Source organism: Dermacentor albipictus, chromosome 10, assembly GCF_038994185.2.
Source record: "Dermacentor albipictus isolate Rhodes 1998 colony chromosome 10, USDA_Dalb.pri_finalv2, whole genome shotgun sequence".
NCBI classification, from domain to species: domain Eukaryota; kingdom Metazoa; phylum Arthropoda; class Arachnida; order Ixodida; family Ixodidae; genus Dermacentor; species Dermacentor albipictus.
The window spans coordinates 13,018,743-13,034,721 of NC_091830.1; the positions used below are offsets into that span (position 1 = coordinate 13,018,743).

Here is a 15,979-nt window from a genome sequence, read left to right on the forward strand (position 1 = left end):
AATATTATAGTGAGGCAGTAAACGAAATCAGTCTCTTCTTTCAGCAGAGATACCGACGCCTGGTTGACGCAACGGCATCATGCCCTCTATTAGCATCATGACTCATTCCACTAGGGAGATAGCTTAAGCATATACATACAAGCAATATACATTTTAGTGGACACATATGCGTCAACGATGGCGTCCATATCTTTGCTGAAAGCAGAGACTGATTCCATTTTTTTTTTCACATATGGTTTTTTCGCCTGTTCCGTTTGATACTTAAGCTGCATGTTTTTCCCATATAAACCTCAGTTGAAAGTATAGCGCTGTGTATGCGTGTCCAATCTTCGTTATTGTATGCAGTTTCGTCGTGCAACTTCTACCATCCTCTTTATCATTTGCCAAGATAATCAGTTGACATCCAGTTGTTTATGGCGCTATAAATGTATCAAAAATAACCAACATAAACCCGCCAAACCGCTATACTGCACGCAGCCTTCATATTTCCCTTTGTTTAGAAATTGAGAATATTGTACATTTCATTCGATAGCCGAGCTTAGTTTTTCTCGAATACTCAATTCGCTTTCATTCCAAAATTTCACTATTCGAACATCCCATTTAATAATAAATGTTCACTGTCGATTTCTGAGATTTTATTTACATAATTACTTCAAAGGCAGTGATCAAAAGTCACAGGTCAAGACAGTATCACAGATTATATGTATATTACAGAATAGAAACGTTAACGAAAACTTAAAACACCAGAGACCTAGGAAGAAATATTGTTCGAAAATAAATTTGCTGCCCGCAAAGATGCTTTCTAGACTCACATTTCGTATTTTATGTTCTTTATTTTCTTTTTACGTTCTTGGGCACCTTAAAAAAATAGATAAATAAATAAAATTATTTCATCGTATGAGCTCCAGCCGCGCCCTTCCCCCTTAGGCGAATGAGCCATCCTAACAAACAAATGGTTCATTCACTCACTCATTATTCGCACCCGGAGAGCATGCTTCGCACCAGTGAGGCTCTGGATTTACTGAAGTGCTCTTGATGATGGTGATGATGATCATTATCACCAAATAGGTTGCTGCAGTAGCAGCAACCTATTTGCGACCGTTATAGAATTATATGAACTCTGTATGCTTTTGACGCATCAGTAATTTCTCGTACAATAAAGTTATCAACTGATATTACAAGGAAGGAAGCGAGAAAATCAGAACGACTGCCAAAAACATATATCTCTCGGCGTATTAGATGATGAAATTATTCGGTTAAAAAGTGCGCAATAAGGATTATTTTCTTTCTGTTCTTTCTATTTTGCCAAGTTGATGGTTACGAACGATTATTCAAAACCAGTAGTTTGCCGGCTAATTCCTGGTTAAAAATTGTGAATGAGTGAGTGAGTGAAGAAACATTTATTGTAGGTCCGGCGAGGACGCGAACTCGTCGCGCACCCGGCTAGTCCCACGTCGGGACCGGCAGGTCTAGCCCACCGGCCCGGTCGCGGGCACGCCGGACAGCCAGGATTTGCTTTTCCAGAGCGGGGCTACGCAGAAGCGAGTCCCACTCCTCCTTGCTGAACTTAGGGTATGTCGACCCGCACTCCCATAGCATGTGCGCTAGAGTAGAGGTCTGCCCGCAGGAGGGGCAGGCGTCGTCGCGATACACGTCCGGGTAAGCCTCGTGGAGAACGGACAGACACGGATACGTACTAGTCTGCAGAAGCCGAAGAGAAACGGCTTGCGCCCTATTCAACCTGGGGTGAGGGGGTGGAAAGACCCTTCTAGACATGTAGAAGAATTTAATAAACTCGTTGTGAGTAGCGGGAGCATCCCTGTGGCCGTAGGGAGGAGGGGAGTCGGTGCTTCTTGCAGAGGAAGCGCGGTCGGTGAGGTCACGCGCAGCCTCGTGAGCAGACTCATTCAGGTTCTGGGGAGCACCCTCGACCGACCCTACGTGAGCTGGAAACCAGTGGATTGAATGATGCGTGAGAGCATATCGATTCGAGTTGCTAAGAAGACGAGCAGCTTGCTTGGCGATGCAACCCTTCTGAAAAGCCCTAACTGCCGTTTTGGAATCGCTATATATCTCGGACCCACGACCGTCTAGCAGGGCGAGGGCGATGGCGGCTTGCTCGGCGACTCCGGGGTCTGAAGTGCGAATGGAGGCGCAATTAGAAATCTTGCCGCTGGAGTCGACCACAACGATGGCAAAGGTCTTCCCATCGCTGTACTCCGCGGCGTCGACGAAGCTTGCTCTAATGTCTCGTTGCTTTATCTGTTTGAGGATGGCTGCTGCTCTGGCTGCTGCTCACAATTTTTACGAAAACGTAAAAATTGTGAAGGAGACGAGATGTAGGCGTCACAAAATATTTACAAAGAGAGCTAGGGCAAGAGAAAATGTCTGATCAGGTCCACGTGCAAGCGTCCTCCTCGTTACATTTCATCGCTCTGCCAAACCTCGCGTTCATCGATGCATCGATCGCTCCGTAACGATATATTTTACTACTGGAACAATGTAACTGCCGGCTTGTTCTGAATTATGCCTAGATCAGGGCACGATTTCTTTACTACGAAAATATGCTAAACTACAACGTTAGCGAAGAGCACACGGACAAAGACGAAAAAAGCAGGGGGATTGTTCTGTCGTACCATCTCAGGCTATACCAACAAACTCTGCACCGCATTTTATTTGCTATGATATATTGTCACGTATTCCTTGAAAAAGTCACGTATAATATTGAAGAAAATTTAGTTCAGGTAATAAAATCACTAGTAGACGAACAGAGTTTGAACTTACGACTTTTATTAGGAATGCTTAGCACGTGTTCTTTGTTTGACGGACAACGTTAGCCCTAACAGAGTGTTAACCTCGACAGTTTCAATATTTAAGCCACTACGGAAATAAACATGTGAGCGAACTGGACACCAAAATGAAGCGTCCGATATAACAAAGAGTTACCACCAACTGGGTTTATTGCTGCTTAATTGATCAGCACCAATATATGCACAAAATCACTGCACATGAAAAAAAAAAACAAGGAATCGTGCGTAAACATCGTATAAAACTGGAAGCATATCACTGGATGCACCTGCCTGTTTCCCATTTCCTTAATTAATAAAGTAGGGATCTAACAATTATCTGGCCATAACATTCTAACTTTCTTTTTCTTGTATTTTGTGTGCAGTAGTTCTGGCTTACATTTACTTTAGTAACGTTGGTTCAGATTGCATCTGCACAGGCTGACAGATGAAATCTTAAACGGTTATTTATTGACCTTTATTGTTTGCCAGCTATGATTTCGTTTATACATATAGCTTACAACATGTAAGCGAGATTTGATAAACCACCCGCATGGGACATTTTGTGTGTTTCTCCGTCTGTTTCACGCCACACCTTTCTTCCTTGTCCTGTGCGCATGGGATGCGGGAACACAAACGGTCCACGGAGCAGAAAAAAAAATGAAGGGAAAGCCATATCAGTTCAAGCATCTTCAAAATGTGCGACACGTAATGTGTACGTACGGTATCAGTTTTGTTTCTTGGATTTAAATGCCGGGTCATTTGCCTCTCCACATCCCTTCGATTTCCGCAGCATGGTTCCTGCCGCCGCCGTTATCAGTTTGCCTGGAAGTCTGCTGACGAGAGCCTTTAGACTGGTTATAGAAACCATAGTCTTCCATTTGGGTGGCTGCATATGCATGTCTTATAAAGGGCCGATTCAAGGTAATATAAGCATACTAGCCTCCTTTTAAGTGTTTTTGAGTGACCGATGTCGAAAGGCAGCAACTGCTTTTACGCATGCGGTGAATACATCCAACCGACTTGTGCCCCTGGCAAATTAAAAATCTCAACCTACGGTTTGCCTTGTGCGAGTGGACAAGAATGGAGAGTTCGTGGTTTCGCCGGCAGGAATGTACAACGAGAAAGCCACAGCTGCTGCCCATGATGTACTTCGCATCAGTGAGCAGTGCACATCAAGCCGACATCAACGTTCATTAAGTTTGACGAGAATTTTATCTGTAGCATAATGGATTTAAATAGGTTCTTGTTTCATGTAAGTGCTTTCCACTATCTTTCTAGGCGTTGTGCCCCTTCTGGAAGTTGGCAGCCTGCTCCTCGTTTTCCCTGTGCTGTCTAGTGCATATATATTTTCCACACAAATTATATTAATCTAATCAAACTGGATAAACTGGATAAGTCACTTCAGGAACACCTTGTGCTCAGTTAAAATTCAATTTCTAGAGTAGTCTCATTATCATCGCCATCAATACCATCATCATCATCATTTTTATTTAAAAATGGCCGCGCTCAGCAATGTAATGGATGGCGTGGAATCTGATCGTCTTGACAGCGAGATTTTTAAACGTTTTCCTTTGCTGCTTCCTTTGAATGAGCGCTGCACAGAGTACAAAGGCTTCCTCAAAATATTGGCAAGTTTTTCTCTCAATAAATGGGGCCTAATCTGTAATCACGCACGGAGCATGTTGGAGCCCGTAGCTCCTTTGCGCGACATCGCGGCATCATTCACAGATGGGCATCTTACCTTCTAATGAATAATCGTTTTGGCTTAATAAAATTTGAAAATAACCTACTATGCCTTCTTCAGTAGCCTGCGATGCTTACTGGGCTCTTGTTCTGACCGTAGGACGAAGACTTCTTCGTCCATCTAAGCATCGGAGATGTTCATAATCCCGACACATACTGTCTGAGTGGCGACTGGGACCTTCAGCAACTTATGATATCATCGGGCAAAAACTTTGACGAGGTTAGTCTACATGTGACTGTCAGTTTAGTGAACGCTTTGTGTCGCCTTTGGAACTCGCATGTGGTTTTACTGTTCGCCGTCGAATTTCAGCTGTTTTCAAAATGCAAGTCAGCCAGCCACTTTCTGATGGAATTTTGCAACATGATGGTGAGCTCAACTTCTAATAGCAAGGACTCCAGAATAACATGGGCCGTTAATAGCTTTCTCTTCACCACAAAAAGTATCGTGATTTCTCTAAAAAAGAAATAAAATAATGGTAACATCTCACGCACGTGAAAACGTCTTTTCCTAGGAGATTGTTCTGCAGTCAAGGAAAAGATGTCGGACATTTGACCCTGCACCCGAAATCTTCAGCCGGATAATGGCTGATGTGGAGCATTGTGGATGGGAAAAGTAAGCATCAATAATTGCTCGTGACGCAAGGAGGTATTATCTAAAGCAAACAGGCTAGTTCCCGCGTCGCTGGAAACATGCGCCATCGCATGATCTGCAGTCTTTGCTATAATTCGGCCGAATACCAAGTTAAAAGCTAAAAAAAAGGGTGTATACAAAAAGTCCATAGTTCAGCAACCGCATGGAATAATAAAGAATACCATATAATGCACGTGGAACTACATCTACTGTATAGTAGCTTCTCTTGTAGGTATCTCATTTTGTCAACAGGTTTGTTTGCTGTTGAAGCAGATGTTTGGCAAGACATTATGTAGAATTTCTAATCTAGTGTAGCAAGTCTTCAGAAAAAAAAAAATAAACTCGCTAGTGTCTGTTTTCTTTTTGGGGAGGAACACAAACACTCAGTTCTCCAAATATTTTGAATGCAGTAGCATGTCTTATAATGATGACATTGTCAAAATCTTTGGTGGGTTTCCTTCAAAGTAGATGCTCAAGTGTTGGACTATTCTTTAGTGTAACACATTAAGATGCCTGTTAAACAAGTGCAACATATGTGCAGTGATTGACTACCTCTTTTGTTTAGCCTTGAACATATCAACGTGTCCGGAGATGAAATTCATCTGAAGTATATTGATCAGAGCAAGAGGAAGCATGTACTGAAAATCCATTTTACTGAAGCGGTAAGATCTCTGTTTGTGGTTAGGTGCATTACATACATAATGCTTTTAAAATTGCATTCACTTTGAGGTTTGTTCGGGATCCATTAGCACAAATTCAGATTTTTTTAAATGTGCCATCTTAGTGCACAAACAAGATGTCAGTACCTTTTAATGTGATCTGCATGAATGTCCTTAGATAAGTTTGCTAATGTTAGCAGAGAATGCATAACATGGCATTAACAACTTCACAGCATGGTCATTCAGAAGTTGCCCTGTATGGAGCAGTTTTTGTATTACACCAAAATGAGCATTATGTGATTGCTATGTGTGCTTTGTTTCAATGCACGTGAAAACATTTATAATACTTCCCAGGGAGTAAAAGAACCATGTTTTATTAAATATTGGCTAGAGGCTACACTGCTAAGACATTTATGGTTGAGCCACGTGAAAAACATGGACATTGTGCTTTTCTTTATACCCTTCTCAGTTCCCTGTTGAGGAGCCCATGGTTGAGCCTGACTTGCCCATTCAACTGGAATTCTACTGGAATAGTGTTGGTAACATAGTACCCATGTTAGTGTTTTAAATTTGGCAGAATAGTTGACAGAATTTTGCATTGATAGTCGAGGTAATTTACTAAAATTCCTTTGTTCAATCCTCACTTATTTGTGAGTACTGCAAGTGACTAACGGATATATATGTTTCTGATATCAAGAACACTTATAACATGGCGAGACATTCGAGTTCAGCTTGCAGCATCATTTGCATGAAGTGACAGAATAAGATGTCGGTAGATTAGACTGATTCGGCAATTGTGCATTGACATGTCAGTGATCTTTAATTATTTCAAGGATGGGACGTTAAAAGACATTTACAAGAAGTTCAAGGAGGAGGTTGAAGGGCTTCAAGAATTTTGGGCTGCAATGGACGACTTGGACTCAAACTGTTGGGTACTTGACCCAGCTAGCCCAAGACATAGCGACTGCTATCGAAGGATCGCACTTGGTAAGAAACACACATATAATCACTTTGTTTCAAAACCTCTGCTTCCTAAAGCATCTAGAGTTTGTAAACTCTAGCATTCACCAGGAATCTTTTCTCTGTGCTGTATTATACGAGAAAGGGAAATCACCTTTTCATGCTGTATACAGCCTCACATTGATTGCAATGTTGGAATAAAATGTGCAAATAATTTTTGATCCAGAAACTGATTTGCTACCTTGAGAGCATGTTGAAGATTTGTGAAATGTGCCACTTCTTTTTTGAGTTCCTCACAACTTTGCAATATACTAAGCTTTCTTATTATTAGCTAAAGCATTCAAAGTTACATCGAAAGCATTGAAAAACGTTGTTATCCAGTGTGGTGATTTGGGCTTGTTGGTAAGTCACCTTGAACGCTTTTTGGATTTTTTTCAAGGTGTAGTGCAATAAATATGCGGACGCAAAGAACAACAACACACACACACAGCACTGAAGAAAAATGTTAAATTATTCAATGCATATCTGACACTGTCATAGCCATCAGCACTGTTGTTTGAGAGTTTTGTTGAAGTCTAATTTTTGGCCTCCTTCTCCTAAGGAAACAACGTCTCTGTTGCCATAGTTGTGCAGCCTAGAAATCCAAAAGCCTTTCCAAGACTAGAATTTTGTGGTCCCCACAAAGGTATGTGAATCTTGGCCCCGGTCATCAAGGCAGAGCCATTGTGTCTTATCTAGTTGTGTTACTTGAACTTGAAAAATGTGTTGTGCTGCCGCTGACACCTTAAACTGAGCACTGCATTCTAGATGTTACCAAGTTCTATTTGCTTGGTACTTCAACATTCACCTTGGCCATTTTAAAATTTCACTTGATTTCGCTTGTACTATTGTAACATGTATAATGTTTGTGAGCTTGTAACATGGATCCATTGTGGCAGCATATTTAAATAGGAGTCATTCATTATTGTAATGGTTAGATAAATTCGTTTAAGCTATACCATGTCCAAGTATGCAAGCATCAAACAAGTCCCATTAAGCACTACTGTGTTAACTGTTTTCAAAGTATGCTTTGGAGCAACATTAGTTTCTGCAGTACTCAGCAAACTTACCTTAATCTTCATCACACTGCACTAATAGATGGATTTGTATCTCTATTACCATGTAAACAATGTCGGTGTAACAATAATCGGCTTGATCACATTTTTTTTATGTTTAGTCTTGTTGCATATAACGGCATTTTAGATCAAGTCAGTAAGGCAACAAACAAGAATAGCTTCTGGTACTTGAATTTAAGTCTTTGTAGGTAACAACACGAAAGTGAATATAAAGTATAATAGGGACAAGAAAATAAGCGTTCTGGCTTGTTTTGCAGTCTATATTCCTGTTTTTGTTATTAGCAGCACAGACTTAAACCTCCAACAGTGAAAGTTTTCAGAGTACAGGATCAGAGGAAAAAAAATAAGTTTTTACAATGTATCTGCTTTCATATTGTGAAGTACAGTGAACATATGATTGGATGTATGTACAATTCCCATATGTATGAATATTGAGTGAGTGTAAGTGTATCATTCCCAGATAACACCTAATTTTAACTCCAAGTTTCGAAGTTGTAAGGAACATGGTGCAAGTTCTTTGATTTTAAAAACTATTGCAGTCCAGAAAAATTGTTGGGCTAGTTGGTTTTGCATTGCATTTGTCTGCGTTGTCTTTTTGATGGCGCAATTTTTTTTTCATCGGTATTGCAGTCGAATGTATATCTTTATCTTATCACCTCCCCCTCCTAAAGTTGTTTGAACGTTTGGATGTTGACATTACAACATGCATCACTCTTCATCGTCGCTATTTCAGCTGTGAGCGCCCATGAAGAAGCAGTTGAGCAGAACAAGTGCAAATGGTAATCAGCCTTTACTGATATCTATACTTTCAACTTGTCTAGGACTGAAGTTGTGCAATGACCTGTTTTATTCTTTCACTCTAGAGAGACTTTCGTTACGTCAGGTCACTGTAAACATTCTCTGCCTCTCTTCTACAGGGACAGCAATGACCTGATAAGCACAAATTTGGCATCACTTTTGAGCATGGAACTGCCGTCACGAAGCTGTGCTCAGCCTCCAGAGGTAAAAAAAGTTGGAAGAAGGTTCACCTTATAGTTGAAGTCAATGAAAGACTGTCTTCCTGTGTGAGTTGAGGATGAAACTGTATGAACGCACGTAATCCATTGTAAGAGTTGCGCTGGAGTGACGATGTATGATGGACGTCAACCAGAGGTTGAACTACCCTCCAAATTTTTGTCACCAGTTATTGCCATCATCATTGGCATCGTCGTCATCACGTACCTAGTGGCCCCACTGGCACGTACCAAATAATCCCAGGGGAACATTCCCAGTGGCATACACCCAGTGGCATTTATATTGACAGTGCTCTATTTTCGAAATCGGCCCACGAAAGAGGCCAGAAACAGGTTAGAAACAGAGATACCCGATATGGAAAAGTGGGGGTAACTCACCAAGAAAAACGTCAATAACTGTGCATGCATGTGGCACAGATATTGTTTGTATTGCCACATTGTAGTGGTGGTGACGAATCAGAAACACAGCTAAAAGAGTGAGTCAAGAATCTTCTCATTGGGCTGTGAACTTATGCCTAGAAGGCAAGCAACATCACAACAATAACGTCGAGCACCGTCACCGGAACTTTAATCGGATATCACGGCTCCAGTTGGTCCAGTATTTCTGCATGTTGCCATGCATCCGAGAGTAATCGCTTGTGCCGATGTAGATTCAAGAATGCACAACACTGTTCGCATCACTCGTGCAACCCCACTGAGCACAAATTCTCACCATTGAATTTGCCATAATGTTCACAAAGTTTAGGTACAGAGAATGAGCCATGTGTGAGAGCGATAACAGTGACAGTTCGGTAAAGTGGCCGAAAAGTAAAATGACGACATAAATGCATGTCCTTGAAAAATTTACTGCAATCTACGCTCTATAGCCTTTCTGCAATATCCTGCTGTTGTTGAAAATGCGATGTCACTACACTTTTCAGCAGTCTCACTTCAAATGAACGGACATGCAGCACAGATGGCCACTCTGCACCTGTCATACTCAGTGACCACATGCAATATCTCTAGAGACTCTCACATTGAGGCAGCCTGTGTCAGATAGATAAACACCAAGTGGCTCTGCTTTCCAGGATGTGGACTGCGCCTGTGGCATCTGCTACTCCTATCTCCTGGAAGGTCACATTCCAGACAAGCTCTGCCAAAGCTCTCGTTGCAGCAAGCCATTTCACCAGTCATGCCTTGCTGAGGTAAGGCTGTTTCCAGTTTGTATTTCGATGCAAAGGTTGCATGAACTAGCGATAGCAGCACGCAAATCTAGAGCAGTGGAACAAATTCAGTGCTCAGACAGTGCTGTTACACTAAGTAATAGGTTGGCTGACACTGTTGGCAAACAACCGATTGTTGGCAGTACTTTCGTGTCACAGCGACAGTTGTTAGGGAAATATGTTCTCAGGCGCTCACCGCCAAGTGCTGGTGAACTGACCATTCTCATAACTGTAAAGCTAGCTCTCCTGCGCGGCAGCTTGCCTGAACTGGTGGTGGCATCGTTTCTTTTTCAAGCAGCATATACAAGCACAATTCGCTTTTTCTATGTCACAGAAAACATAGACATGGCTCTCGTGATGAGACCACGTGCGAGAGACAAGCGGCTGGCATGCTTCGCCTTCATTTGAACAATGCTGCTGCCATTAGTTGGGCAAATGTGCAGTGTAGAGAAGCACGCTTGCAAATTAGGAAAAATGTCTATTGTACACTGATATTCTTGTTCTTGAGAAACATTTTTTGCTGTTGGCGACATGTTTTTGCTGTGTAAATAGGCCCTCAAGAGTTGAATGTGTCAGTGCCATCTACCCTGCGATGATGACATGACAGCTGACTTTACGTGGGAGTTTGTATTGTGGGCCAACATATAGGGGAAGCGAGAGGGAAACATATTTATCTGCCCGAGAGTAGCATGAAGTGACAAAGAAAGCCCATATGGGTTTCCTAGAAAGGCAGATTTGCAGTTGAAACATTCATTGCGGTCTGGGGATCAAATGTGGGGTTAAGGCCTTTCTGGTGCAGCTGCTGTGCCATCAGAGCTGACCAGGAGACTAGCAGATTGCAGAACGAGGCCGAAGTAACCAGAAAGTAAAAACACTGAAATAGCTAATAAGTTTGATTGATTTGTCACAGTGGGGAAGCAACGGGTGTTGTCAACTGGCAGTGAATGAAACGCTGTGGCCGCGTAGGACTCATTTTTGAAGCAATCTCGCATGTTCCAATTCATTTGCTGGTCCCCCTGACTGTTCCAAAATGTGCTGCAAGCATTGCATTGAACAATGTTGTCATGCTGCGAGTGTGTCTTGTGCTTAAATACAACCACAGCCTCATGCAGCTGCAGTAAAAATAAAACTAACCACGAGGCAGACTCAGACTTACATACCACAGCCAAAGTCCTGAGCTTTATACATTCTGTGCTGGTGACCAGCCATCACATAACTGCACTGGTGGGCAATATCTAGGGGCTGCTGTAGAGTTGTACTGGTGCCCAGCGTCGAGCTATTGCACTGTCATCTGGTGGCTACTGTAGACCTGTACTGGTGCCCAATATCACCAGAGTTGACCTTTATTCATCAAGGCTTCCGTTTGTTTTTCTAACCACAGAACCATGTATGTTGGCTTGTATCAGGTATTTCAGTTGGGTTTGGACACCCATGCATAGTTTGCGTATGTTGGGTACATTCGTCTCGGCACGTGTACAGTCACCCGAAACCTCATTTTCAGTGGATGCGCTCCCTGCCCTCCGTCAGGCAGAACTTCAATATGTTCTTTGGAGAATGCCCGTACTGCTCAGAGGTAAGATGGACGTGTCGCACACAGTCACCTGGTTGTAATGCAAATGCCATCTTGTCTTCTCTCACTTGCAGCCCATGTCGTGCAAAATGTGAGGACCTGGTGAATAAATTATTTTTTCAAAGCATTTAAATGTTCCTTGTATATGATTTGTTTGTTCCCTGTGTGTCCTCTTGCATGATCTGAATGGCAAGATCTGTTTCACACAAGAACTAAAACAATGGCTGAATTCGGAAGCTGGAAAACCTCCACCGATAGCAAGGTTTGGTGGCACACTTCATAGCCTTATTTTAAAATATTTTCTAATCTTAGCAACCTTGAAAAATATATTTTGCCTAAATAAACACTCTGCAACCCAACAGTTCGTAGAAATGAACGTTTTCTTTTAAATGCAACTAACTTCACCATAATTGGCTCAGTGGATGCTAAGCAATGTTCTGTTACCTTGGGTGTTTACACAGAAGTTCCTGTCGTAAGGATCATTTTTGGTGGAGAAATTAATTTTCAGACCCAGCCGTGACCCTCAAGAATGAAATCAGGACAACCAATGGCCGAGATTTAATCTTACTCTGAAGAAGTTGAGCCACCTCTGAACATCTGGGTGTTCCAAGTGGGCAAGCATCTTGAACCGTCCTGTGCCACCCTGAAGATGAGTTTTTGTAGCAGACGCCAAAAGGTGTCCCACAGTCTTGAATAGAGAAAAGCAAGCAAGTGGACATAAAAATAGGCCGATGATAAAGCTCAGCTGTGACAGCAAATTATCCTTCTACAATACTAAAGAAGCCACTTACCGATAGGGGGGTTTATAAGCCAGAAAAGGCGTGATAACAAAAGACGGGCGGCAATGCCACAACCAAAGCCAGTTCACCATAATGTCATTGATTTTGACAGCGTCTGCTCAAGCATAGATAATTCATCCATAAAGGTGGACTACAATGCACTTTAAGAGGGTCAAGGACTGAACTTGGCAAGTTTTGAGAACTTTTACCACGTGACAATATCTTAAACACATAAGAAAAAAAAATACTTTGACATCTGTGACGTCAAAGTATTTATTGAAAGTCAAAAATACTTTGACGCTGGTGTACTGGCACTAGAGTCTCAGCACAACGTTCTGCACGCACTGTGGCAGTAATTGACACAAACAAGCCAGTTCCATAAATACAGACATTTATTTTATGCACATCACAAGCACAACTATGTACAACTCTTTGGAGGAGAGATAAATGGAAGGGAAAAAAACGAGAAGGATGAACCAACACCGAGAAGTGCACACAGCAACGCAATCAACTGTACACCGTGAGCAACGCCCTGTACACCTTCTCTTAATTAAGAGGAACCTTTACATTGGGGTCATCTACAATTCCCATATTCAAATACATGTTGAATGCAGCAATGCTCTCAATAGACAACCAATGAACCAATTCAAATTAAATTTGTAGTGTTCAACAGAGAAAGCTAAATTATGCCGATTGCAGGAAGCAGAAGCTTGATTAGGGCCTTAATTGTTTTTACAAAACAGTGCCAAGTATGAAAAAAAAAACAGAAAACAAGCATGAACTAAATTTTACAAATATATAATGTTCAAATTCTTAGATCTACACTAAAAACGGATATTGCAGTTCTCTAAGCTGCATCTGTTGGAGTATCCAAAGGAGACAAATGTGAGAAATGTTGAGTTTATATGAAATTTTTGCAAAAGTCGTACTTGCAAATTATTGGCATAATTGAGAGCAGTGTGAATAGGTCAGTTTACACACAAACAATATTGCAAATTGGTTTTTGTTGTCAGGTTACAAAGTCGTAGACTTGATGCTTCAGTTTTCAAGTTTAACAATATCCAGGAATTTTCTAAAAAATATTGATAGCCTAAATTAAAGATTGCTTTCTACAGTTGGCTGATTTTAACTCAATAGAAATGACATTACAATTCTGTAAACTGCACCTAATTATATATCCAATGCAGACAAAATTGATGTAATATACAGCACTTTAAATTAAATTACTAATACGTGAGTGGGACTTCTGCAACACCATTGTAAACATTGCAACAAATTTACGTAAGCTCTAAATTCATATCTCAAGTTTTTCCACTTTAGATGTTATAAGAGGTGCCGTTTACAGAACTGCAATATCAGTTTTTGTTGCAGAGTTATGAATTTGTAGACTTCCAGCTTCAGATTTTTTGAAACTTGCAGATTTTCAGTGAACATTATAAATAAATGCACGCCCTAAATCAAAATTTCATTTCCAACAGTCACTAGAATTTGGCTTTCTCTCTAAATGCAACATATTTTGTTCAAATTGGTCCAGGGGTTCTCCCATAAAAAACTTTTCTGCCTTTTAACGTGGTAGCGTTAAGGGCCCCATGTCGCAGAAAATCTGGCATCGGCACCTTGCGTCGACTGTCTTTTTGCCAAAAATCACTCCAGACCACACACATTCTATATGACACTAAACTTGTTGTTCTATAACTAAAGTTGCTCACACGTTGTGTTACATTCTTTACAAAGTTATTCCTCGGAATTTCGAAAATGGCAGCCCACAAGCAAATGTCATGAAACAAAACATTGACAGCGCACAGCTTTCATGTCAAATCTTCTCAGATGGAAACATCGAAAGTGCAAAACAATAATAGAAGATAGGCCCGTGCAAGAGGCCGCATTTCTACCAGAAAGCTCGCCTTCGTGCATAGATTTTGCCGCCAGCATTTCCCGGCAAACATTACAGTTATGTAAGCTGCAGCTGCCCGGGAGCATGAGAAGCAGTCGGGGATCTTTGAATGCTATCGCATTCCACTCTTAAAGGCGAAGCTTAAGTGTCTCCCAAAACGTTTACATGTATCTGAATACGCGGCATTGAGTTGGCCCCGAGCTAAAGCTTCCTCTTAAGACAACTCGAGAAACGGGTGTCTTACAAAGCAACAGCTACAGTTTGTTCATGTTAATATTTTAAGAGGCTCACCTGAAAAGTGTGCAGAATCAACGCGTTATACAGCACTCTACAAAACTAAAAAACCGGAAACTATGAAGCAGTGCTATCAAAATGTGTTACGCACACTGGCAAGTTCAGGAAGATGCTAGCTGCATGTTTATCGTGCCGCACAATACACAATCGTGTACACCTCAGCCCGTCAATGTTCAGTCGACTACAAATGCTTACGAGACACGACTTCCATGAAAAAATGCGAATGTCTGCTATGAGCAGCAGGAGGCTCGGCTATCAAGCCCCAGCCTAGATGACCAGCGTGGTCTGATCGACCGGACTCTGGAGATGGCTCGTGTCCACGGCTTCCTGAACCGAGGAGGCTCGCTCTGCTCTGTTAAGGAACGACACCTTTAATTTAACGAATCACTGTGCAAGTCACGAATGCTACAGATTAAAGCTTTGAACTGGAGGCTATGTGCCCAGCTTTAGCTTTCTAGCAAATTCCTGTGCGAGTTCCGGTGAATCCTATGTTGCGTAAACATTTGTGGCCAACTGTACCTATCTGTTGCTTTAGCGTTTCCGAAAGTGCAGATGCAAGCAGGATGTGTCAGTGTTGGTAACTTGTCCTGGACAAAGTCGCCAAAATTGTGGCACGAAACACTCCATTTTTAGCAAGAAGATGCTGCAATGATGATGACTTGCTTCAAGTTTTCATCGTTCCTGAATGTCTTATCACTCCTTGGGCTACAGCTCTAAATTACTTCCTGCAGGGGAGAGTCAACAGTCGGAACGTGAACAGGAAAAGCAACCACAATTTTCTAAAACATTATGATTTGCCTAGAAAAGCAACATTATTGAACTCTGACAACTCATCAACAAGCTCTCCAGTATACCTTTAAAAGTCACAAATGCAGGTGCATGTATCCCCTTTAGAGCAAATGGGGACAATGCACTGGATTTAGCTTAAGTCTCTTGAGCAGTATTACCAGGAGAACTTACTATTTACATCATCAAAAATGACGCTAAATCTAAATAAACAGCTCAATGTTGTCATGAAGGTGCATATTTAGTGACTTTCTCGCTGAGTTACCAACGCTGACTTGCGTACTCCAACGGAAGCTTAGCACAACCAAGGAATAGCATAAGTGGCACGAAGCATGCACGGGACCCAGAGTGTTTTGTATGTAATGTTTGCCATTTCCGGGTCCACTATTTCTAAAGCTCCCTAGTATTTCAGCAACAATGGTAGTGCTACAGTGTGTCCTGTTGGCTTCCTGGCACAGCTCGCAGCCCCGTCATCAAGCCACATGGCGATAGCGCACTTACGGAACAAAGACTGGTGCTGCATGCACGTTCGGGTCATCACAAT

General features: G+C 41.8%; 1 protein-coding gene across 1 annotated transcript; it reads left to right on the plus strand.

Annotated features, from left to right (window-relative positions):
• The first annotated feature begins 4,285 nt into the window (after positions 1-4,285).
• On the plus strand, positions 4,286-11,815 carry Fancl (E3 ubiquitin-protein ligase Fancl). Its single transcript, XM_065449026.1, has 13 exons — positions 4,286-4,417; positions 4,633-4,752; positions 4,843-4,899; positions 5,045-5,145; positions 5,729-5,825; positions 6,292-6,357; positions 6,656-6,809; positions 7,384-7,467; positions 8,631-8,676; positions 8,815-8,899; positions 9,978-10,094; positions 11,614-11,685; positions 11,757-11,815. Exons 1-13 carry the CDS (start codon positions 4,286-4,288, stop codon positions 11,775-11,777), a joined length of 1,152 nt encoding a protein of 383 aa, XP_065305098.1. The 3' UTR covers positions 11,778-11,815.
• The last annotated feature ends 4,164 nt before the right edge of the window (positions 11,816-15,979 follow it).